Source organism: Pholis gunnellus (assembly GCF_910591455.1).
Source record: "Pholis gunnellus genome assembly, chromosome: 10".
NCBI classification, from domain to species: domain Eukaryota; kingdom Metazoa; phylum Chordata; class Actinopteri; order Perciformes; family Pholidae; genus Pholis; species Pholis gunnellus.
The window spans coordinates 19941224-19963057 of NC_136537.1; the positions used below are offsets into that span (position 1 = coordinate 19941224).

The window sequence follows — 21834 nt, forward strand, 5'->3', positions numbered from 1 at the left end:
CAGATGTGAAACGTGTCATTTTCATCTGATTTCTGAAGCTTCGTGTAACTAGGCTGATGAGGGAGATCTTTATTGATTTCAGAATCTCAATACACTCTCCCTTCCCTCCCCCACGCCTAAGGTCCGCCCAGGGTGTCGGAGCGGGTGGCCCACCGACAGAGCATCCGTCTGGGTCGCACCATGAAGCTGCCCTGCCCCGTGGAGGGCGACCCCCCGCCGCTCATCATGTGGACCAAAGACGGCCGCAACATCCACAGCGGTTGGACCCGCTTCCGGGTGCTGCAGCACGGGCTGCGCATCAAAGAGGTGGAGACCGAGGACGCGGGGACGTACATCTGTAAGGCGACCAACGGGTTCGGCAGCGTGAACATCAACTACACGCTCATCGTTATCGGTGAGTAGCGACGCGAGACAACGTTTGGCTCAACAGCACAGACTTGGTATATTACTTATGAGCTATCAAACAACTCTCATGATGTGCTGTGTAATATTTACATAAATCAACGAAGTACACTTAGTAAATCTACATCAGTCACACGTAGAACTTGATTCGGAGGAGGACTTGAGTCTTTTGTAGAAGCAGTGTGGGGTTGTGTGTTTATGTGTGTGTTTGTACGATGAAGACTTTGCTCTTTTATTTCTCTCAACATTCTCTCGCTTTCTTCCCATTCATTTAAGTTTGTACCCACATCTTCTCTCCTTCATTACACATGATACTTCAGTCTTTTTCGTTTCGTCCTTCTTTACTTTTTACATGCTCGCTTCCATTGACTCTGCTGTGTGAGTTTCTAGGACATGATTAGCCAGGTTGGGTTGTTGGGCCATTATACAGTAATGAGGTCTGTGTAGTTCCCCAGACAATGAAGCACGGCTTTTGTCTGAGTCTTTATGCTCGGTGTGTGTGTGTGTGTGTGTGTGTGTGTGTGTGTGTGTGTGTGTGTGTGTGTGTGTGTGTGTGTGGGTGAGACCACATTGTTGTGTTTGTGCATACCTGTATGGTCGTGAACAGGGCATTTGTTAAAGAAGATGCTTTTGTTTGTGTGTAGGACATTGTGTCAGTGTAGTATGAAATGTCAAGTCTGTGTGCGTGTCCCAAACTATGAAAGACACATTGTTATCTTTTTTTTTCTACATAATCATTTTCCAACTTCGCATTCAGAAAGCTGAGTCAGTTGTCAGTATGTCTGGGTGTGTATAGAGCGCAGAGTCAAAGTGTGTATAGAGTGGAAGTCAATGTAAGCTCCGTGGTTAACACAAGCGTTTAGTTCTACGACTCTAAATATCCCTCTCGTGGATTTTGAAGCTTTTGCGTGTCTTAAAAAAGGCGGTTGATCGTCATCGAGACAAACACTTGTTCGCCGTTAGCTGAGGGGTGTTGACGTGAAGTCACGTGACTGTGATGTAGTTCGTTTATAGCCTAACGTTTTACTTCTGGTGATTGAGCATTTAAGTGGTGTTCATTTGTGAAAATGATCTTGCTGAAGCAAGTATCCTAAATATTAGTTTGCCACAGAGCTCATTTTAATAAGATCTAATGGAAAAATCCCAAAGGCTTTATGTCGAGGGCACCAGTGTGGTGCTAACTTCTGGGCATTTGCCTTCAGAAATACATCATCCCTGCAGCACTCTCTATCTTCATGTGTTAGCCTCAGTTTTACAAGCTATGAGTGAACCTATGGACTCTGACGACCCTCCTGCTCAAATACAGGTGTGTTTCTTTCTATACTGGGACTCAAATAGCTGCTTCCCTCAACTCCTATTCATGTCAACAAAATACCTGGAGGGAAGACAGTGTGTCAGTGTGTGTCTGAGTGCTACAGTGTCTCTACACCCCTCCATGTGTGTGTGTGCCTCCATGTGTTTGTCTACATGCCGCACTCTGGGTGTGTGTGTGTGTGTGTGTGTCAGGTTCCAGCGTTCCAGAGAGTCTGACTAAAGCATCTCTCTATGCCCACCGTCGGCACTTCAAAGACGGCCTTGAGTGAAATGCTCTGATACAGATATCACCGAACGATATTTGCTGTATTTTAAATGATCGTGAAGAACATTTTTGTAACAAAGTGGGAATCTTAAAAGAAGAACAGCTGGTAGAAAACAGAAAGATGTTAGGGATTACCAATAAGCAGTTATGCTTTGTTAATACAACGTTGAACAACATTAATGGAACAACCCTGAAGGAACATTTTCTCTTTCTGTCGTTTCCATTCGAAGTTGCACGAACACATTTTTCTATAGTTGGTGCGTAATATTGGCAGTGAATGATGCACTTTTATTCTGCAGTAATGATTATCGGTAGTGATCCAAAGCTGTATCGGTCTGGACTCCGACTTCAAAGGCAAGCTGGCATACAGAGGGCAGCAGGGCGGGGGGGCAGCAGCTGCTGCTGAGGTCATCCAGGCAGACAGCTGCTGCCTCCCTCTCTCTCCCTCTCTCTCTCTCTCTCTCTCTCTCTCTCTCTCTCTCTCTCCCTCTCTCTCTCTCTCTCTCTCTATCTGTCTCTCTCTCCCTCCCTCCCTCCCTCTCTGTCTCTCCCTCTCTCCCTCGCTCATTCACCATCCCTTTCATTCACTTTCATGCGTGCGCACACAGATGCTTCAGAAACAATGGATTGGGTGAAGCCACATGAGCGAAGCAGGATTTTATCATCTGAGTTCTCATTGGACGCTGAGAATCAGTACCTTACCATGGAAAATAAGGAATATTTTTTCAATTGTATGACACATCTTCCTAAACATATGGAGTGTACCTTATGTCATTTTAATTGTTTAAAGTTAACTTTTTATGAGTTATCGTTCTTAAACTCTAAAGTCCTAAAAGTAGAAATCTCAAAGATTATCATTCAAAAGTCTGTCAGTAACTATCTATGTCAGATTGAGCCTGTAGCCTGGTGTAAGAGTTGCTATATTGATATATTTGTAATATTATGAACTGGATGTCTGCGGCGACATTCACAGAAAAGACACGCTGTATTAAGTTACAGCTAATGCAGACCGAGCATTTCCTCCTGCTGCAGCTTCACATTAAGAGCTTTTAACTGGTAGAAACAGGAGTTGACTTTTATTATGAAATGAAATGTGTTTGTCTGTGAGCTGAACATTGACCGATATCTTACATCAGAAATGCGTCTGCAAAACAAGACGGCAGCCTTTCTTTGACAGCGGGTCAGTTTGAAATGTCGCAGGGAGTAATGGAAGAAGGAGGAGCAGCCACAGTGAGATGAACAAGTTGCACAAACGGTACCCAGAGATAGTTTGTGCTCCACCAGGTTAACCTTCAGAGACCCCCCCCCCCCCGCCTGTAATTCAAGCCAGGAATCGTGGCACGGCATCTCCTTAGAGGGGCAGTTAGCGTGGATAGCCGTGTTTTCATAGCTGGAACAATCTGCATAGGCAATGATGTTCAAAGCTGTGTTGTTCATCAGCTGGTTTTGTTTTCTGTTCAGTGTTTCTTTCTCTGCTGCTTTGCTTTGCCTCCTCCCATCTCTCTCTCTCTCCTCCTCCTCCTCCTCCTCTTCCTTCCTCTCCTCTCCTGTGTGGTCCTGCGGTGATTATTCTATGGCCGCTCTGCTTCACAGTAATGAGCCCACACCTGCATCTTATTGTCTCTCCCTCTCGATTTCTAACTCTAAGTGTCTTCAACACCTTTTTCCTATTAACACTCAATCTCATTCCTCCTTCCTCCGTCGGCCGGCTCATTTTTCTCCGGCCTCGCTTTAATTTGTATCAATATTTTCCCAGTTCCCCATTCTTTCCCCATTTCCCCGCACGTAATGGCATTTGATTACCGTAAAACATCCACTGTACCGCTGCCCAATGAAGTGATGGAGAGGCGGGGTTGTTTTTGTGAAGGCAGGCTTTTGTTGGCGGGGGAAATTAGAAGATTTGCTCTTTTATTGTATGTAGGTTGGCAAATGCGTGAGTAAATAGTCTTTGTGTGTGTGTGTGTGTGTGTGTGTGTGTGTGTGTGTGTGTGTGTGTGTGTGTGTGTGTGTGTGTGTGTGTGTGTGTGTGTGTGTGTGTGTGTGTGTGTGCTTGTTTATCTGAGGACTATGTATGCGTAGGTGTATGCAGATTTATGGGACCACCAGTAAAGTGAAACTGGGAGAGATTTTTTTTTCTTTTCTGCTCAAAGAACATCAATGTCCTTCAAAAAACTGAAGGCCAGGAGAGCTCTCATTACTTCCTCCCACTCTCTCTCTCTCTCTCTCTCTCTCTCTCTCTCTCTCTCTCTCTCTCTCTTGATCTTCTTTGTCTGTGCTGTCTATCTTTTGTAGTTTCTTGTATGAAATTCTAAAATAGTTTCCCTCCTCCCAGAAGAGTGAATGATAGAAAACGTATAGTTCAAACCAGATGTGGCGACAATGGGAGCGTGTCTGGAGGTTGGAAGCCGTGCGTAAGAAAGACGGAAGGAAGCGGTTTGGCGTTGTGTGTTCGTGTATTTTTAGTGCACGTGAAGGCGAAAATGCAGTTTCAACTTTTAATGAAAATGTTCATCAACACATTTTTGTGTGTGTGTGTGTGTGTGTGTGCGTGTGCGTGCAGGTCCCTTCATAAGTGACCGGTGTGATGATTTGTGGTGATTTAAGAGCTCGGCCGCAGCAGCTGACATCTGGCCATAATTGCAGAACAAAGAGGAAAAGAGAAGCAGAGAAAGATATTAAACATAGACACGCTGTTTGTTTGAATAAATGAGCTTGTGCGTGATTTATGTTCGTCAAGCGGCAGATACATAATGAACGTTGAAATAAGAAAAATGGAAGCACGGGACGAAACCTGACAAATGGAAAATATACACAAAACAGGAGGAGGAGGAGGAGGAGGATTGTTTTGGGAAAATGATTCTGTTCTACATTTTCTCATATTAAGCGCTGCGGTTTCATGCCAGGCATAGTCCATGAACACTGCTGAACTCAACTAAAATCTATTATCACTTAATACAGTCTGACATCCTGACATCACACGGCTCAGTCCCGTATGCCGTGACCATCCAATGTGATGTTACATGCCGACTAAGCGGTTTGAAATTGTTGCTCCAGTCTGCTTTTACATCCAGTTCAAGCAGAAAATCACACTCCTTCATTCAGGTTTATTCTCTCTCCATTCTACTGCACTGCATGTGTGAGACTTGCAGCTGTCTGTCGGCCAAAAAACGCATCAGATCAGGTTGCAGACCAACATCATCGTCTCTATCCCTCAGTTCCTCCATCCTGATGCCTCCTCTGTTTTTGTGTTCTCACGTTACGCAGTTTTTAATTTAGATATCTGGTGCCTCGTCTGGAGAGGATGTAGAGGTGGCCAAGGTTTGCAGGCTAATTGGTATGAGTCATACACACACACACACACACACACACACACACAGAGAGATAAATGCAGGAGTGTGTGTAATTGCACAGTGCCTAAAAACTATCTCAAATAACCCAATCTCCCTTCACCCACCTTCTTACAAATACAGCAGGGCAGCTGTGCCTGTCTTGCTGTATTTTTCTGAACGTGTGTGTGTGCATGTGTGTGTGTGTGTGTGTGGGTTGTGGATTTAGTGTTTTTACTGCAAGATTCTTCTGCTCATGTTACACACACAGCGCTTTCTCACTAATGGCAGAAAAATGCATGGAGGTAACCTGGAGCTGCAGCTCGCTGGTTTGCAGGAACCGCTCAGTTGGTGTTCAGTTGAGGGTTTGAGGCCTCACAGGGGATGTGTGTGTGTGTGTGTGTGTGTGTGTGTGGGGGGTGGGTCTCAATCATGATTTACAGAACATGAAAAATAAATCATCGAGTGGTTTGGCCCCCATCTTCTTGAACTATAGTGTTGCCTTTACTAGCCTTGAATCCGATCCCAAGTAGAAGTTTCTCTCCAGTGTTTCTCCTTTCGCGCCTGGATAAAATACACTTGGACATCCTCCTCACCTTAGTTTTATTTTAAGATACGATAATGTTATTTATGATACTGATGAGACCGTAAATGCAGAAAACAGACCAGACGTTTTCTGACTGCTGTAGGTTTTCTAATACAGGGAATTCAATGTTTGTAGCTTACTATTTTGTTTCAATTGATGTATTTCACATATTTGTTCTTTATTTCTTTTTCTTTTTGTAGCCATTTTTATAAAGAGAAAAACAGGCCAATGGCAGGAATGGTTCATAAGGCCCCCATCTTGCATCTTTGCACGAGTAGCACTCAGGGACGCCTTTTAAAAATACAACTTTTGAAGGCGTAACCTCTGGAACCACTGCTGAGAGTTTGACAAAACCGGATGATTGATTTGCAGTTCGAGAAAGTTATAACAGAATTGAGAGTAAGTGCAAATGTTTTCTGTATCGCACTCATCTCGTGCCGCTCTGCATCAGATCCGTTCTGCTCATGTTGGTCCTCCTGCTGTAGCAACGTGCCGCCCTTACAGAGAGGTAGACAAAGCTGCTCCTCAGCGTGGCACTGTGGAGATCTGACATGTAAACATGCTTGTGTGTGTGTGTGTGTGTGTGTGTGTGTGTGTGTGTGTGTGTGTGTGTGTGTGTGTGTGTGTGTGTGTGTGTGTGTGTGTGTGTGTGTGTGTGTGTGTGTGTGTGCTCATATGAAAGAGCATGGGGGGGATTGTTGAGTTACAGACAGGAGGGGAAAGCTTTTTTTCGCCTTGTTGTTGCATCCAGTTGAGACAAACAATCTCAGATACACAAAGATATATGAGCTGCATCTTTCTGGAAATATCAACAAGACAGGACAGGAAAATATTTGGTTATTTTGCCATTCTCTCACACACACACACACACACACATATCGCAGACAGATGTGAACAAAATCACACACTCCTTGGAGGCCCGGGCCCCCATTTCACGGCTGTCTGTCCCACATCCTCTCGTTCTGCCTCGTTCACTTCAAGCGAAGAGACGGAAAGACGATGGACAGGACGGAGACACGGAGAGAGAAAAGAATAAAGCTCCTGTTTTTTTTCCTGGCTTCAGTCCGAAGACGTCTACGAGTCTGGGGAACAAAAAGGAATCCCGATGGAAGTTTTTGGAAATCCCGTGTCCTAACAGGTTGAGATGTCACGCTTGTATCCAAAACACAGAGAGGCGTATCTGCTGTATATGGAAGCTCAAACTTCACAAAGAGAGCAGGAAGCGGTACCTCCACACCGATTGATTGACAGCTGCGCTGTCAAACCACCGTAACATCTGAAGCATTAAGCGTCAAAAACATCAACTAAATATCAAGGACACCAATGACAGAACTGGAGACGGCGTCGTAGATTAATTCCTATGAATCTTACTCAGTAGTGCATGAAGCAAAAAAAAAAGGTTTGACTAACGAACGTAAAACTCAGATAAAATCACCCGGATCTTCCAGCGATCTTCAGCATCGTGGGGCCCGTAGAGCAAGCGCTCTTGAACTCATTCACGTGAACGGAGGACGGAAAAGAAGGAAGGGCGATTTACCTTTATGAAAAAAGATGACCTGCTTATTCATAGACGTCTCTTTGCCAATGTAAGTCTATGGGGAAAAAAGTAATTTGAATAGAATAAAATCAGCTGACCCGCAACTTTAATATTCCACCGTTTGACCACTAAAAGTAAAATTTGCGTCACAGCCCAGCGCTCTTCCTGAGGGCTTGCCCATTTTCTGCCTCTTGAACCATGTCACCTTCTCTCTTGTTGTCTCTCTTTGTCCTCCCTCTTACCTACTTTAACTCTCTTTCTTCTCCCTCTCTCTCCCTCTCTCCCTCTCTCTCTCCCCACCGCCCCGTGGTCGTATTTCTCCCGCTCCACCAGCCGATAGAAGATGTCTTTTCTCTCAAGCATCTTTCAGCTCTTCATTCTTCCCTCTTCTGTTTGCCTTCATGCTCCATTTACATCTGTGTATGTGTGTGTGTGTGTGTGTGTGTGTGTGTGTGTGTGTGTGTGTGTGTGTGCGTGCGAGTGCGTATGGCTTGCATCCACTGATTGTATGCCAAGTCAAGCTCCCATAGACCCCTAATGGGTCTTAAATACCCTCTGCTAGCTTTAACTTCAATTCTCCGTACGAGATGCCATCTGTCAGTCAGCGGGCCTTTTTCTGGAGTCCTTCTGAAGGAGAAGTCCACCCTAAAACAGAAGTAACGAACACGTCTTCTATGATTTTGGAGAGTGTAAATGCTTATGTATCTCCCTGAGGCTTGAAATCTCTTGAATTCAGCTTCCCAAATCGTCCCGCTCTGCTCACTCAAGGGTCTCCGATGCTGGGAACACACTTCCACTTTGCACCACCTGTGTTGTTTATTCTTCTGTACATTTTGAATTAATCAACAAATATTCACATGGTTTTGACAAGATGTCATCCAACTCCTGCTGTTTGTATTGTCCTGGTGTCTGTCTTCACTGTTCTTAGTAAATTCAGTTTTAGGGTGGAATTTGCCTTCAACTTCGTGTGCCAGCTTCTCTCAAAGTCTAAAGCAAACGTGTTTTCACTCCGGGTTTCCACAGCAACTCTCCCATAGCTAATATGAGGTGTAACTTTACTTCCCTGTGTGTGTTTTGGCTTCTCGGGCATCCTCTGAGCACAAAATATAAGTATAAGTAACAAATGTAGCAGAATTTAACATGGGTCATTTGGGGCACTATTACTCATATCATGAAGTACAGTCTGTCCCCAAACCAGAGTAAAGATATGTGAAAGTGAGTATTTGAGGATGTTGGCTGCCTTAAAGTATCTCAGTTCCTCAGTTTATTTAATGTAATTAAGACAGAACTCCTCAGTGGTTGTCCAACAGTAACAAAAGATGGGAGAAGGGGGAGGGAGAGAGAGAGAGAGGGAGAGAATGGTAGTTCATAGATGGGAGTATTTTAAATAGTCTGCTGCCGGTTACGTCGTGGAAACGCTGTAAACGCACCGCCAAGTCACGTCACATAGTAGCACAGGAAGGTTGGAAGACTCTACATGATGTTCATTTCTCCCCAACTGGTTTTTAAAATTGAATTTGTAAAGTTGAAATAAGTAAAATGAGGTCGCATGTTTGGTTGCTAAAGTTGATGCATACTTTTTAAGAATCAGAATGCACGTAAGAGATGATTTCATAGATATATTATAACCATAGACTGCTTTTACATCAGACTTCCACTTATAGGAACACATAAGCATATGGAGCGATCCCAGTCTGTCACACCAGCTAGATCATCGCTTTCTCATTCTCGAAAATGATTTCTCAATCAACTTTAGCAATGAAGCAAGTGAAGAAGCGACTGATGGAGTAAAGATGTAAAGCAGCGAGAGTTCAGACATGTGATAGGCATCAACAAATCCTCTCAAGGACACACTCACTGCTCTCAGTGTGTGGCTTAAGGGAGATGTGTCCTGCACCCCCTCACGCAACAAACACCTCACCACCGACCCAAAACCCCAAAGCCCACCCCACCAACTACTGAAAGGAATCCTTCGCGTCCTTCGCCGCATAACTCCCGGTCCCTCACACGCAATTACAACGACTCTGCATTCTTACGGCAGAGGGGTTAACCTCTCCAAAACCTCACACACACACACACACACACACACACGCGATGCAAAAATGATTGGGAGGAAAGAGGAGAGGAGAAGAGGGATTAAGAAAGAGGAGAGAGAGACAGAGTCCACGACAGATGGAGGGACACCGCCAAAACTTCATCAAACAGGAACAGATAGATAAACCGATAGATCAGGACTTTAATGCATTGATATATATTTATTTTAACATAAACAAACAAAGACAAGCAGAGGTTTTTGATCAATATCCATTTAATGTGGATATTACTGTAGATAATTGTGACCAGGAAAGATACGGACGGACAGACAGATAGATAAATGGATGAGGAGGAAAAAGAGTAAGAAAGAGTGTGAATGGGTGTCGTTATTCATGTCTGATCAGAGCCGTTAGCAGGGGAGCTGTGTACTTCTGAATAGACAGCTTAGTGGCCATTATGCGGTCTGGAGGATTTGTCCTGTTCACTATTGTTACCCTCAGGAGGTAGCGAGTCACACAGACACACACACACACACACACACACTAACGCTGACACACACGCACTCTCTTCCTGTTCCTCACTTTGATTTTCTTTCATTTCATACTTCATTGCTGTATGTCTCTATCACAGACAAAGACAGATGCACCAACGGCTTAAACACAGGAAAGAAAACACGCACACGCTGAGCCCCCCCCCCCCCCCCCCCCCCCCCCCCCCCCCCCACACACACACACACACACACACACACACACACACACCCTGTAACTCAATAGCGGGCCAGTCTATTGACAGACCTGCTTGTTCGCTGAAGGAGTCTTTTCTCATTAGGGCTGGGATTTTGTCGCTGGCCCTGCAGGCTCCATTGTTCCTCTCCAGAGCGGGTTATTAGGCCTAGGCCTCCCCCCCCCCGCTGAATAGACCTGAGAGGAGTGGAGAGCCTGCGAAGGGCAGAACAGGGTCTGGCAATTAGCAGAGACATGTTTGAAGAGAGGAGGGAGAGGAAAGAATGGAGGAATCAAGGAGAAAGAGAGCGGACCTGCGCTACAAAAAGGCTTCTTTTGAAGTTTTAGAAACTTTTGTCTGCTTTTTGCTGCTTCGCTGTTGCGCCGTCATCAAAGCCAAAGACTGGTTCTTCAACATGCAACATCCCTCCTCCTCCTCCTCCCTCTCTTCCCTCTCTTTTCTCTCCTGCTCGCCGCTCTCATTCGTTACTCTTTTCCCAGAGAATGCGTTTGTGCCAGCGCTGAAAAAAGCCCATATATCTTCTGCAGCCGCTTTGATGTCTTAATGACGACGTGAAGAGCGAATTATGCTCAGAGACCCCCCCCCCCCCCCCCCCCCCCCACCTTCATCTCCTTTTGTCGCTCTTCAGATTCCAGCAGTCACATCTGGCTTTTTTACAATCCCACCTCACTGACAACAAGCAAGCGGGATGCAACGGAAAAAAATAAACCTGCTCGCATTCAGAGGGACGAAAAAAAGCAGCAGGCATGGAAAAACTTGTTCCACTTATCAAAAGGTTTATCAGAGTTTCAGCTCTGTATCCCAAAGCCAGTGTTGTATCTGGATTGGATGAAGCCTGGTTGACTACTCAGTGTTCTCTTGTCATGTGGTTGCAGGAGGCGGGTAGACTAAACTGTTGTTTTTTCCAAAGCCATATCTCAGCTCCAGGAAGTTTGATAAAGATGCTTTTATCGCTCGTATTTTTAAACATTTAGCATAGCTGAGGTGAAAACAAAAGGCAGACAAAAACATACTGATTACAGAAAATGACTGCTGACTGAAATATCAAATGAAATTATATGTAATTTGAAACAGACAATGTCGCTGTAAAACAAGAAAGGAGCTCTTAACAGACGGGTTTTGTTCGGAGCCATCAGGTGTGCGTGTCTGCATGTGCTTGCTTGTATAATGTCGCTGCATTCCACTGCATTATATTTCACATAAATGAATGCGCAATATGTTTTCGCTGTGTTCTCTGGATAAGGTGTGTGTGTGTGTGCGCACAGTTTCCGCCCTTGGTTCTTAGGCAAACACAGCGATGGTTCTGCGGCGCCTCTGCTATCAGCCTGGAGTTTGATCAGTGTGACAGCATGCTGAAAACTGATACACACACACACACACACACACACACACACACACTCTTTGGCCATGACCACAATCTCATCTCTGCATTCCTCTGTTCTGACTCTATACTGCATTTGTATACATGCATGTATCCCACATTTTTAGGTTTAAGGATCTGTTTTGTTGCTCTTTTTTTGTCAAAAATGTCTGAATATTCATTTAATTCTATTGTGGCTCGTTCTGCATGAAGCACACTAAATTGAACGCCTTTGAAATGCCTTCAAACTCCAGAAGGTTTGGAGCTATGACAAGCTCGTCCACGCTTTCGTTCCAGGCTAACATCCTCGGACAATTTCTCTGTGTGCGAGCATTGTTTCGATTGGCCGTTCTAAGCGCTTCACGCCAACGTCGGACAGATTTGAGCCGCCGTGACGAGCCGAGTGTGTCATTTTCGGTTCTCGGCTGTAACTTTATTTGGCCCGGAGACCAAAGCCCTCACAACAAGTGAAAACAGAAGTAAGAAGAAAGGAAGGGAGAGCTGAGGATGTGTAGATGCTGTAAGACATGTCGTTAAACGACGAGAACAAGCCACAGAGTTAAGCTGCTGTCAGCCCACGCAGACCCTTTTATTCCTACTTCACTACTGCAGTACTGCTTTTCTGCATCCATCCATCTGAGTCTCTACGCGTGTGGTAACTGAAATGCCACTGTGGCACAAAAGCAATACAGCATTGCTTTTAATAGTTAAAACTGTGTTTCCTAATGTGTGCAGTCTGGATTAGAAAGGAAGCTCGTAGGCCGTGGCATTTTCTCGACCTGTGGATTTTTACATGACAGCAGCTATGTGTGTTGAGTATTTACACGGGGACACTTCTGACTTCATGGCCGTACTGCAGAGAGCTTCTTTACACACTGCTTTGCCCAGTTTCAGAGTCTAAACTTGGAGCGGCCATGTTAGCGTACGCGCCATCACTACAAGACCAAACACATGCAATCATGTGCCCTGCTGAGATGTCCTCTAGACAAACACTGACAATTGGAGGTGAGTAAGTAGCAAGAGAACATCCCACTGGGCGCAGATAAAAAGTGGCATTATTATCAATCCATCAACACCTCTGAGCAACACAACTGAAAGCAAAACAAAGCAGGCGTCGGGGTGAGTCATGCTGAAACGTCGCCCGGCGGCGCATCGTTGATGAGCGGGTTAGTTTTACATTGTTGTAAATGCTTCTTCAAAGACGGCCTGTCAGCATGTAGCCTCACACAGCGGAGAGTGCCAGCATCTTTGAAGTTAAACCAGACAACCGCATATTCTCGAACACACACTCTAAAAACACGCACGCACGGCCATGCAAACACATCAGTGGGCACGCATGCGGATCGATGCGGAGACTATCGTACATGTGCAAAGAAAACAAGCTCACGCACACAGCGGTGCACATGCGTGTGACATGAGCCACACTTAAGAGGTCCGGTAGCTGCTTTTGAAGTGTGACTTGTTTTTAGGCCTCCAAAAACATTCCAGCAGGGATCCCCGGTTGAAGCAGCGGTGGGCAGACACGGGTTACGTAGATGCCACTAATAATTTATAAAGTGTAGATTATTTTCCTGGGAATAACTTCATCAGGGTGCCTTCAAGAGAAGCTTTCATGTCTACAGAAATAGATCATGTAGAGTTAGTGAATCTGACTCCCAATAATGCTTAAATGTCGACATATCAGCAGCTTAAAATGTATTCACTTCATAACCAGTATGTACGTGTAAAAGTATAGAAGAGAGTGGTCAATCAGATAAGAAAGGAATCTGTCTGTAGATGAAATACAATGAAAGATCATCAGGAATAATAAAGAGTGGGTGAGTCTAATAAGAATAGTGAAGGAGGTGAGATTTGAGAGCGAGAGTTCGTCCAGTTCGTGGAAAACAAAAATCAGAAATGTTCTTTTCGTTCTTCTCCACCTCAGCAGTCGTGATCGCACCTCCCGCCCCGAGTAGTGAAAATGCATTCAGGGATGTAAGATGAGAAAGAGGTCAAATGGGGAGAAAACTGCTAAAGTACTAATGAGTAGATATTTAACTGGGGTATAATTTGATACAGGGAAGAGCAGGGTGGGCGAGGGAGAGAATGATTTCGAGTTCAAAGTGCTGAGCCGAGGCCGGCGGTGTGCGTTTCAAAGGCGGCGCGTGGCGATGGATGTGAGAGATTCGTTAATTCAGTGAAGTAAAGCGCTGCCTTGATGTTTACTAGAGTTACAGAGGCAGCAGCTGGACGAGCGCACGCACTCACATATACGTGCATTCAGACACACAGGCACCGTAGCGGTACACACACATATATGCACTTCGATGCAAAAGACGTCCATGCGCAAGTAAATACACAAGTAAATGCAGGCAGATGCACTAATACACACTCAAAAATACACACGGCATTCACATGTTCACATTCTCATTTACAAACACACAAAAATGAACCACTGTTTATGTGAATGTCCAATCAGTGCTGATGGTAAATGTAGTCTTTCGAAGCAATACATTCCTCAGTGCGTGCTATATTGAGCCAGAAAGCTGCAGTCATTTGACGTGACAGTGACGCAGTTGGATGAAACTACTGCTTGTATTTTTAGGAGCCTCTGGGAAAGACGGGCAAGTTTGAGATGCAGCTAAAAAAATTTAGCTTTCTTGTTCTCTCTGCTTGCAAGCAATGCATCCTGGTACATGTAGGCACTGCCAGCAGGGCTCTGTAAGCAGGAGAAGTCAACTTGTTTGGTTAAAATAGCACACACTGAGGAACTTATTGCTCATCCGCGTCAAAGGTGGCGAATTTTCCCTTTAATGGCGCACACACATTCAATAACATAGAAACCAGCTAAACCATAAAAGTAAATGTAAACCCACATACATTAACAAGAAAACCTACTTTCTGCACAAATACATACACTTGCATTCAGGAACAAAGACACATATTTGTACAACTGTTGCTTTCTTTATTCTATGAATATACACAATCATTTTGTATTTGTTTTTTGCTTTTTAAGACAACAGGGCAGTTTAAAAATAATATACGGGGCCACGAGCACGCACACAGGGGAGAGGCTACACTTTGCTGATGGCGACATCGTCTATTTTCGGGATATGACGCTCAATTTTATAAGCAAGGATGGTTTGAGGTTGGAGCAAATGACTAAATATATCTGACCTGGTGGCTCTTAAACAGACCGTGCACCTCCTGCATCCCCTCAGGACACAACACACGCAGCCGGTTGAAATTCTTTGTTTTACACACTAGAGGGCTTGTAATTCCTTTAAAACAAAGCTAGGAGTACATGTGATCCTCTGTGACAGGTTTCACACGTCTACGATTAAGTTTAGAGGCCTTAAAAATTCAAATTATCCAATGTTTTGAAAGAAAAAAGTAGTTGTTTCTCTTAATTCCTATCCTTTCTGTCATGTTGAAGACTTGAGTTATCTCACAATTTGTTCATAAGTGGACATAAATACTTCGGGTGTAAACAGGTCGATGTGTTTTTATTTTTTATCTGGAGAGTTACTAACGACAGGATAAAATCAGACTAAAAATGCAACGTACATCGGTGTTAGCATCTTTTGTGGAGGTTTTAAGTCATGCAAAAGAAGGCAGTGAGGTCCTGCAGTGTGTTGGTGAAAGTCCTTCATCATATTAGTATGACTCTATTATATAATACGGATGTGAGTTTATATGTAATCTGCATAACCTACGTATACTGTATTTTGTCACACACACTCACACAGTGTGTGTCCTCTCCTGTGATCTCAGAGCCCTCCTGTGAGCAGCGGACATGAAGTCATTTACTAATTCCACTGAATCATTTCTGTCCTTGACTGGATCTCCTGCATCATGTTGACCTGCTGAGGCGGAGGGTCAAGGCTTTAGGCTGCATGTGTGTGTGTGTGTGTGTGTGTGTGTGTGTGTTTGCCAGATTCCTGCCTAGCGTATGTGTCGTCTCCATCGTAGGCAAATCTCAGTCTGTGTTCCACACTTGACCCTGCTGCTCCATCGCTGAAGTGTGAACGGTGATGTAGAACAGCTACGCGAATAAGCACACACACACATGCACGTACATGGATGAATGCACTGTCACAGGAACACACACACACAATGCACATGCACACACACACACGTGCACATGGAAAGAGAAAAAAAACGACAAAAACAAAGAAACTTTTTTTCTCGACCTTATCCAGATGCTTTTGTTGTACAAACACACACGCGTTATATTAACACGCACACACACAGAAAACTTGATCCCTAACTGTATGTTTTCAGAACTCATAAACCCCATCACCGTGTAACGTTTATGAGCGAGTGTGTGGAACCACTTGTGCCTCCTGCCTGCATGTTATTTCATCGCCGTGTTGATATTTTACGCTCTGACACAGTCCATGTTCAGCGTTGGAAGCTTCGTGTATATTCTCACTGTTGGTTTTCTCAACATTTTTCATGTCATAACCAAACCCAGGCCTCGTTGTTAACCTAAACCTGACCGCCAAGGGTAAATGGCCCGTGGCCGGCCACAGCGTCTGAAAATATACCAGAGCTGAATCTAGGAGTAACTCTGCCGGAAAATGGATCTGGACTTATTAACGCCCCATAACAAACGTGGCATGTTAATCACACATTGTGTATTTGGATAATATCAGATGGAGATTGATTGGGGCCGGATTTGTGCTTTGTCAGCTAGTTGAACTTCCTCCCCTCGCCGCTACAGTGAGGCAACGGTTGCATAACGATTCACGGAAATTCTTGGAGTTTATAATGTGATGCTTTATTGATCCTTGGCGGAGAAGTTTCCTTTCTTTTTCCTCCTTGCAGGGGGGTCAGGCTCACCAACAGGAAAGCATCGGGATTTAGTTTCTTACTCTGGGACACCTGGAGGAAAGTCCACCCGGAGACACTTTCACAGAGTTAAAAAAGACAAACGGTGCGGTACATTTCTTGGTGCACTTTCTTCTATGGCGCTAAAATGTTTTTCTCCTGAGGACAACTGGCCAGATGTAGACATATGATGTTTCCAGCAGCTCAAGTAGAGTTTGATTGGACAGAATCTGTTAGCTGTCCAAACGAATAAAGGTTAGTCCTCTCAACATTTAGACTGTTTCTGTCTCTTCTGCCTTCACTGTGCTGTAATTGAAAAGCTGTACAGCAAGCTATACATACCGCCAGGTTTGAAGACAGGAGTTGGCGTTTAAATAATATTGTTTATAAAACACACAAAAAGTAAAGTAAGTACATTTGTTAAGTTGGCTTCTCCGAGAAAAACAAAAAAGCACTGTTCATCCTGAGTCAGTTTGGACAAGACTAACTAGGCACTGCAAAATATCGTTCGTATGTCGTATGTTCGTATATCATAGAAAAGGACAATGAGAAGGATAAAGTGGTACAATATGATACAGCTGTATCAGAGATCTATACAAGTTTCATTGCCGAGGGGTCTGGAACGATGTTCAGCCTGTAGGGGTGGTAGAGTTTACTTCCTGGAACACACTTTTATTGCCAGAACTTTTAGCCAAAACTCTGCTCCCTGGCTTAAATGAGTTACCTGGAAGCATTAGCTTATTGAGGATTAACTCAAGAGGAACTTTGGGGGGCTTTGCTGTTCTCACTTAGACTACTTACTGCCTGACCTTCATCTGAAGCCAGCTGCACTCTCCAGAAGAAAAAAAACTTAACAGTTACATTGTTGAGGAGTGAAACACAAGAGCACCAGATGTTTTGAGCTATTATCATGTTAATATTTACTACTTTTGCCATAAAACCGGTTGTTTTATCTACAAGGTTAGTGTGTGTGCGTTGTTTGTAGCTTCCTGATCAAACAGATGAGTAGTCAATGTTCATCATCAGCTAAACTAAAGGGTTATAACACAAGAGAAAGACACAGAGGACAGCTGACTTAAGGCGTTTCTTCTCGGCCAAAAACGCCACACAATATGCACTTGAGAGCGCTCCCATCTTAGTGGACGAGGAAACATCGTTTTGTTCAGACTCAGATCGACTTTATGATCTCGCACAGGGAGTTTCGTTCCAGTGTTCCAGACATGAGGACACCATGAAGTCCACTGTATAAACCAATACAATCAATAGCATTCTATACACAATAAGCCCACAACTTACTCATAATAAAAAACATTCCTTTGGGACCTTTGTTGGTCTCCCCCTTAAGTAAGGTTAAATATCACCATATTGTCCCAATCTGGTCATGGACTTACAGATCATTTTTGTCCATTTCATATTATTATTTTCCGGAGTGAGGCAATTTGTCACACACACTGGAAAGGTGAAAATGTGCGTCATCAGTCCTTGATGCACACATGGAAAGCGTAGCTTCAAAGGAAGCCGCTGCAAGAGTTGGAGAGAGTTTGTGGCGAGCACAGAATCGGTGGTGTGATGGGTCAATGAAGCAATTGGCCCGATCTGTTTCACTCTCTGTCTTTTCTCCTGCTTTAAAATGGGAACGGGGCCCAATTCAAGCTTTCTTGTGTGCTTAGACTCAAAACCTCTTGACTGAGTGACTGACAGCTGGACAGACAGACTCAGACATACTGCTGCCTGGTTGTGAGACACGGCCAAGGCCAAAGTGAAGGTAATAGACCAAACCAAATATATACACACACACACACACACACACACTGAAGGTTAACCCAAGAGTGGAAAACAGCACCTCTGCCTCCTCAAAGTATGACGTTCCATTATTTCTTTGTCTAAATGTGTGTATATGTGCGTGGAAATAGCTGTTTTCATCCGGTCACCCTCCTCCCTCATGCAGCCACTCATACCTCACACACACACACACACACAAACACAGGTGGCTGTAATTAGTGTGTTGGGCCCATTCATGGCACAAGATCAAACTGCGGTCCGCTCAGCTTCAGGAAATACAGAGCTCTGCTTAGAGTTAGACACACACACACACACACAATGAGCTAGATATTCATGCACCTTCACTCTTTGATTCTCCCGTTCTCTCTCTAACGTGATGCTGGCCTACAAAAGGTTTCCCCTGAAAATGTTTTTGTTTAGTCTCCAACTGAGACTGAGCTCTGTTTGATTTCACTGCAGAAGCTCTCGGGCGTTTACTTCGGCAGCGAGGGAACACAGAAGGTGGAGAGCGAGGGATTATGGGTCAGATAAAGCTGAAATGTTCAACATCTTCCAATCCGACTTGAGAATACACACGGTTGGTTTTTTTGCTGCAGCGGTAAGCAGAACTTACACTGCCGGCCCAGCTGGGCCCGAGGTTATAAAAGCAGTAATAATCCTGCTGGAGGAAAAGCTTGTAGCTCTGAGTAGTCAGCGCTTCATAGTGTTGACCCGACATGTTTCCCTGTGTGCCGCCCTTTTTCACTTCAGACACGACTGGAAGTATTTAAACACAAAAGACAGGACCATTTTATGATTTAGTCATGGTTTTACCAGGTGATTGAAAAAGAGAAGTCGTCCGCACAATTAATAGTGTTTACTTTGGCAACGTTTGGACCACCAAGGTCTCGGTATTAAATACCTGGTAGCTTGTGATCTACCTCTTTTTTCTGTTGTATGCTGCTTTAGTCCTCCGCCTGTACCAAAAGAAGGTTGGAGATGACACTAAGGGCATCATTGGAGCTAGAGGAGCAACCACATACTGTATCCATCCACTGCAGCAGGTAGTGAAGTCACGTCTTCATTAGAAGATCCTGTGGAGAAAGAAATGTTCGTCCAGTTTAATATGTACTGTGTGTGTTTGGTATCGAACAATTACTTTTGATTGATTTCAGTAGTTGATATTAGCCTTTTCCACAGACGTTATGTTTCTGGTGTAATTTCCTGGTTAACCGTTGTCCATGAAACGTGGTGGAACGTCTGTCCATCTGTCGAGGAGGAACTACTTTGTACCTACGGACCTCCATTCACTCTGATCAGCAATCCAGAGTAATTTTTTTTTTTTGCGTTACAGCTAAGCAGCTATGTACTCATTGTACTATGACTTCAAAGCTTTAGTGCTTCTTGTGCAATCCTGCTTCGGCTGGTAGTCACTCTCATTGCGACCTAATTCAATTGTGACTAAAACATTGCATATTTTTTTCCACTTTTAAAAGTTTAAGAACTGATATGAATCTATGAGGAAACATTTTTGCATCCAAAACTGGAACTGGCAACAATATCAAGTTCCAAGACTTCACATCAAGTTGATTCTTGTACATTATCTATTCTTAAATGTTCTCTTTACGATATTCAGAGCATTATATACAGTATAGCAGCAAAGAACTATTTGCTATGTGAAGATACAGTGAAGTAATGTCTACCTTCTTCTTCTTGCTGCTTTGTTGACTGCGGATTCAGCCTGAACCTCCACAACCTCTTTCTTTAGTTCTTTACCCATGTAGTAACACACACACACACACACACACACACACACACACCACACACACACATCCTGAGCCTCCTTAAACCTACCTTCACTCTGAAACTCTTGCCAGCAAACAAAATCCACCACATACGAAGAGTACTATATGAAATAGTTGCTGTTTAAATGTGCGTGTCTATGGTAGTACGTGTGTGTGTGTGTGTGTGTGTGTGTGTGTGTGTGTGTGTGTGTGTGTGTGTGTGTGTGTGTGTGTGTGTGTGTGTGTGTGTGTGTGTGTGTGTGTGTGTGTGTGTGCATTCATGATTGGCTCACACACATAGGTTTGTACCAAATAGTTCAGAAAGCTGGAAGCAATTCCAGGCCGAACGTTGACGTGTGTTCATCATATTTCAGAGCGCCTGAGCCCAGAAAGGCACGACGTATAATCGCATTCGTGAATAACATCGTAAAGTTGAACTCGTAAAAAGTTTTGTTGTTGTCTTGGCCCGGTCCGAGGGGGCCGATGGACCGGGCCAATGTTTAGAGCAGACAACCCTGTCAGGTGTGTGTGTAGGTGCGTGTGTGTGTGTGTGTGTGTGTGTGTGTGTGTGTGTGTGTGTGTGTGTGTGTGTGTGTGTGTGTGTGTGTGTGTGTGTGTGTGTGTGTGTGTGTGTGTCAATATGTGTATGAGGGTGATGACGATGAAGGGTAGTGAGATCAAATGTTCCAGAAATATTTCAGAGCAAAAGATGAGGATTCCGTTTAAATTGGTTATGTGTGTGTACGTGTGTGTGATTTAATAAACGTTGAAATGTCATCACCTCAGACACATGTCACCCTTGTGATGACTGCCCACTAAATACTCCGGACACACACACACACACACACACACAAGCTGTTAATCTGTCATGTAAGCCAGTGGTGTCGCTCATAGAGAGTAGCTGTTAACTATAGTGTACGATTGTCTGTTCTGCGGTTACAGTTAATAAATCTTTCTCCGCACTGTCGCCTTTTCCTCTCCGGCTCTCTGTCTTTTCATCTCTTTCCTGCTGCCTCCTGACCTCCTCTAAAAGTCACTCACTTCCCGTCTCGTTCCCTCTCTTTCTCCGTCACAGCCCCTTTCAATGTCTCTCTCTCATGCTGTTAATGGAGGAGTGTGTAGCAGCCCAAGTTATAATGGTTTCCATAAGGCTACACGGCCTCTCTGCAGGCCAGAGTGTAAATCAAAGTGACACGAGTGTGTGCGTCTTCGTGTGTGTGTGTGTGTGTGTGTGTGTGTGTGTGTGTGTGTGTGTGTGTGTGTGTGTGTGTGTGTGTGTGTGTGTGTGTGTGTGTGTGTGTGTGCAACGGGTATGTAGTACATGTGTGCAGACGTGGACGCTCGTGTGCACTAACACACATCTCGCTGTCTTCTCCTGAGAATATGACAACTTTAGGAGTAGAGACTCTGAACCGTGTGTCGGAACAATGGATGTATATATTTCTGGCATCTTAACTTTGTGAAATGGCTTTTAAGGGATTTATTACCAAAAGAAAAAGGAAAAACAATTTCCCTGAGTGACAAAGTTAGAATCACAATAATATTAAAGTTTCAACTAATTAATATTTTCATTATCAATTAATACTTTGACAATGCTAAGGTCAAAGACAACAAAAAACATTGTCAAAAGGAAATAATATTATCAATTAATGCTTTTTTTTTAAATAATTGATTAATCAGTTAGTCTGTAAAAGATCAAAATATGTTGAAAAATGCTGATCAATTAATGATACAGCAACATAAAACAGAAAGAACTTGCAAACTTTGGACATTTCTGCTCGATAAATTATCTAAATTGTTGCTCATTCAGTCCGTCCGTCACCTTATCGAATAATCATCTAATGATTTCAGCTCTAAATAACATTATCATTACGCACAACAGATCTTCACCCTGGAAATAGTTTGAGAA

The 21834-nt window shown here is 44.0% G+C and overlaps 1 protein-coding gene across 1 annotated transcript in view; it reads left to right on the plus strand.

The window, feature by feature from the left end:
* Positions 1-21834, plus strand: part of fgfrl1a (fibroblast growth factor receptor like 1a) — a gene marked incomplete at both ends in the record, with an annotated part of 58927 nt that overhangs the window by 21848 nt on the left and 15245 nt on the right. The window contains one exon of the mRNA XM_079167866.1: positions 122-394. Coding sequence (XP_079023992.1) covers positions 122-394 — 273 coding nt within the window. The remainder of the gene's footprint in view (positions 1-121; positions 395-21834) is intronic.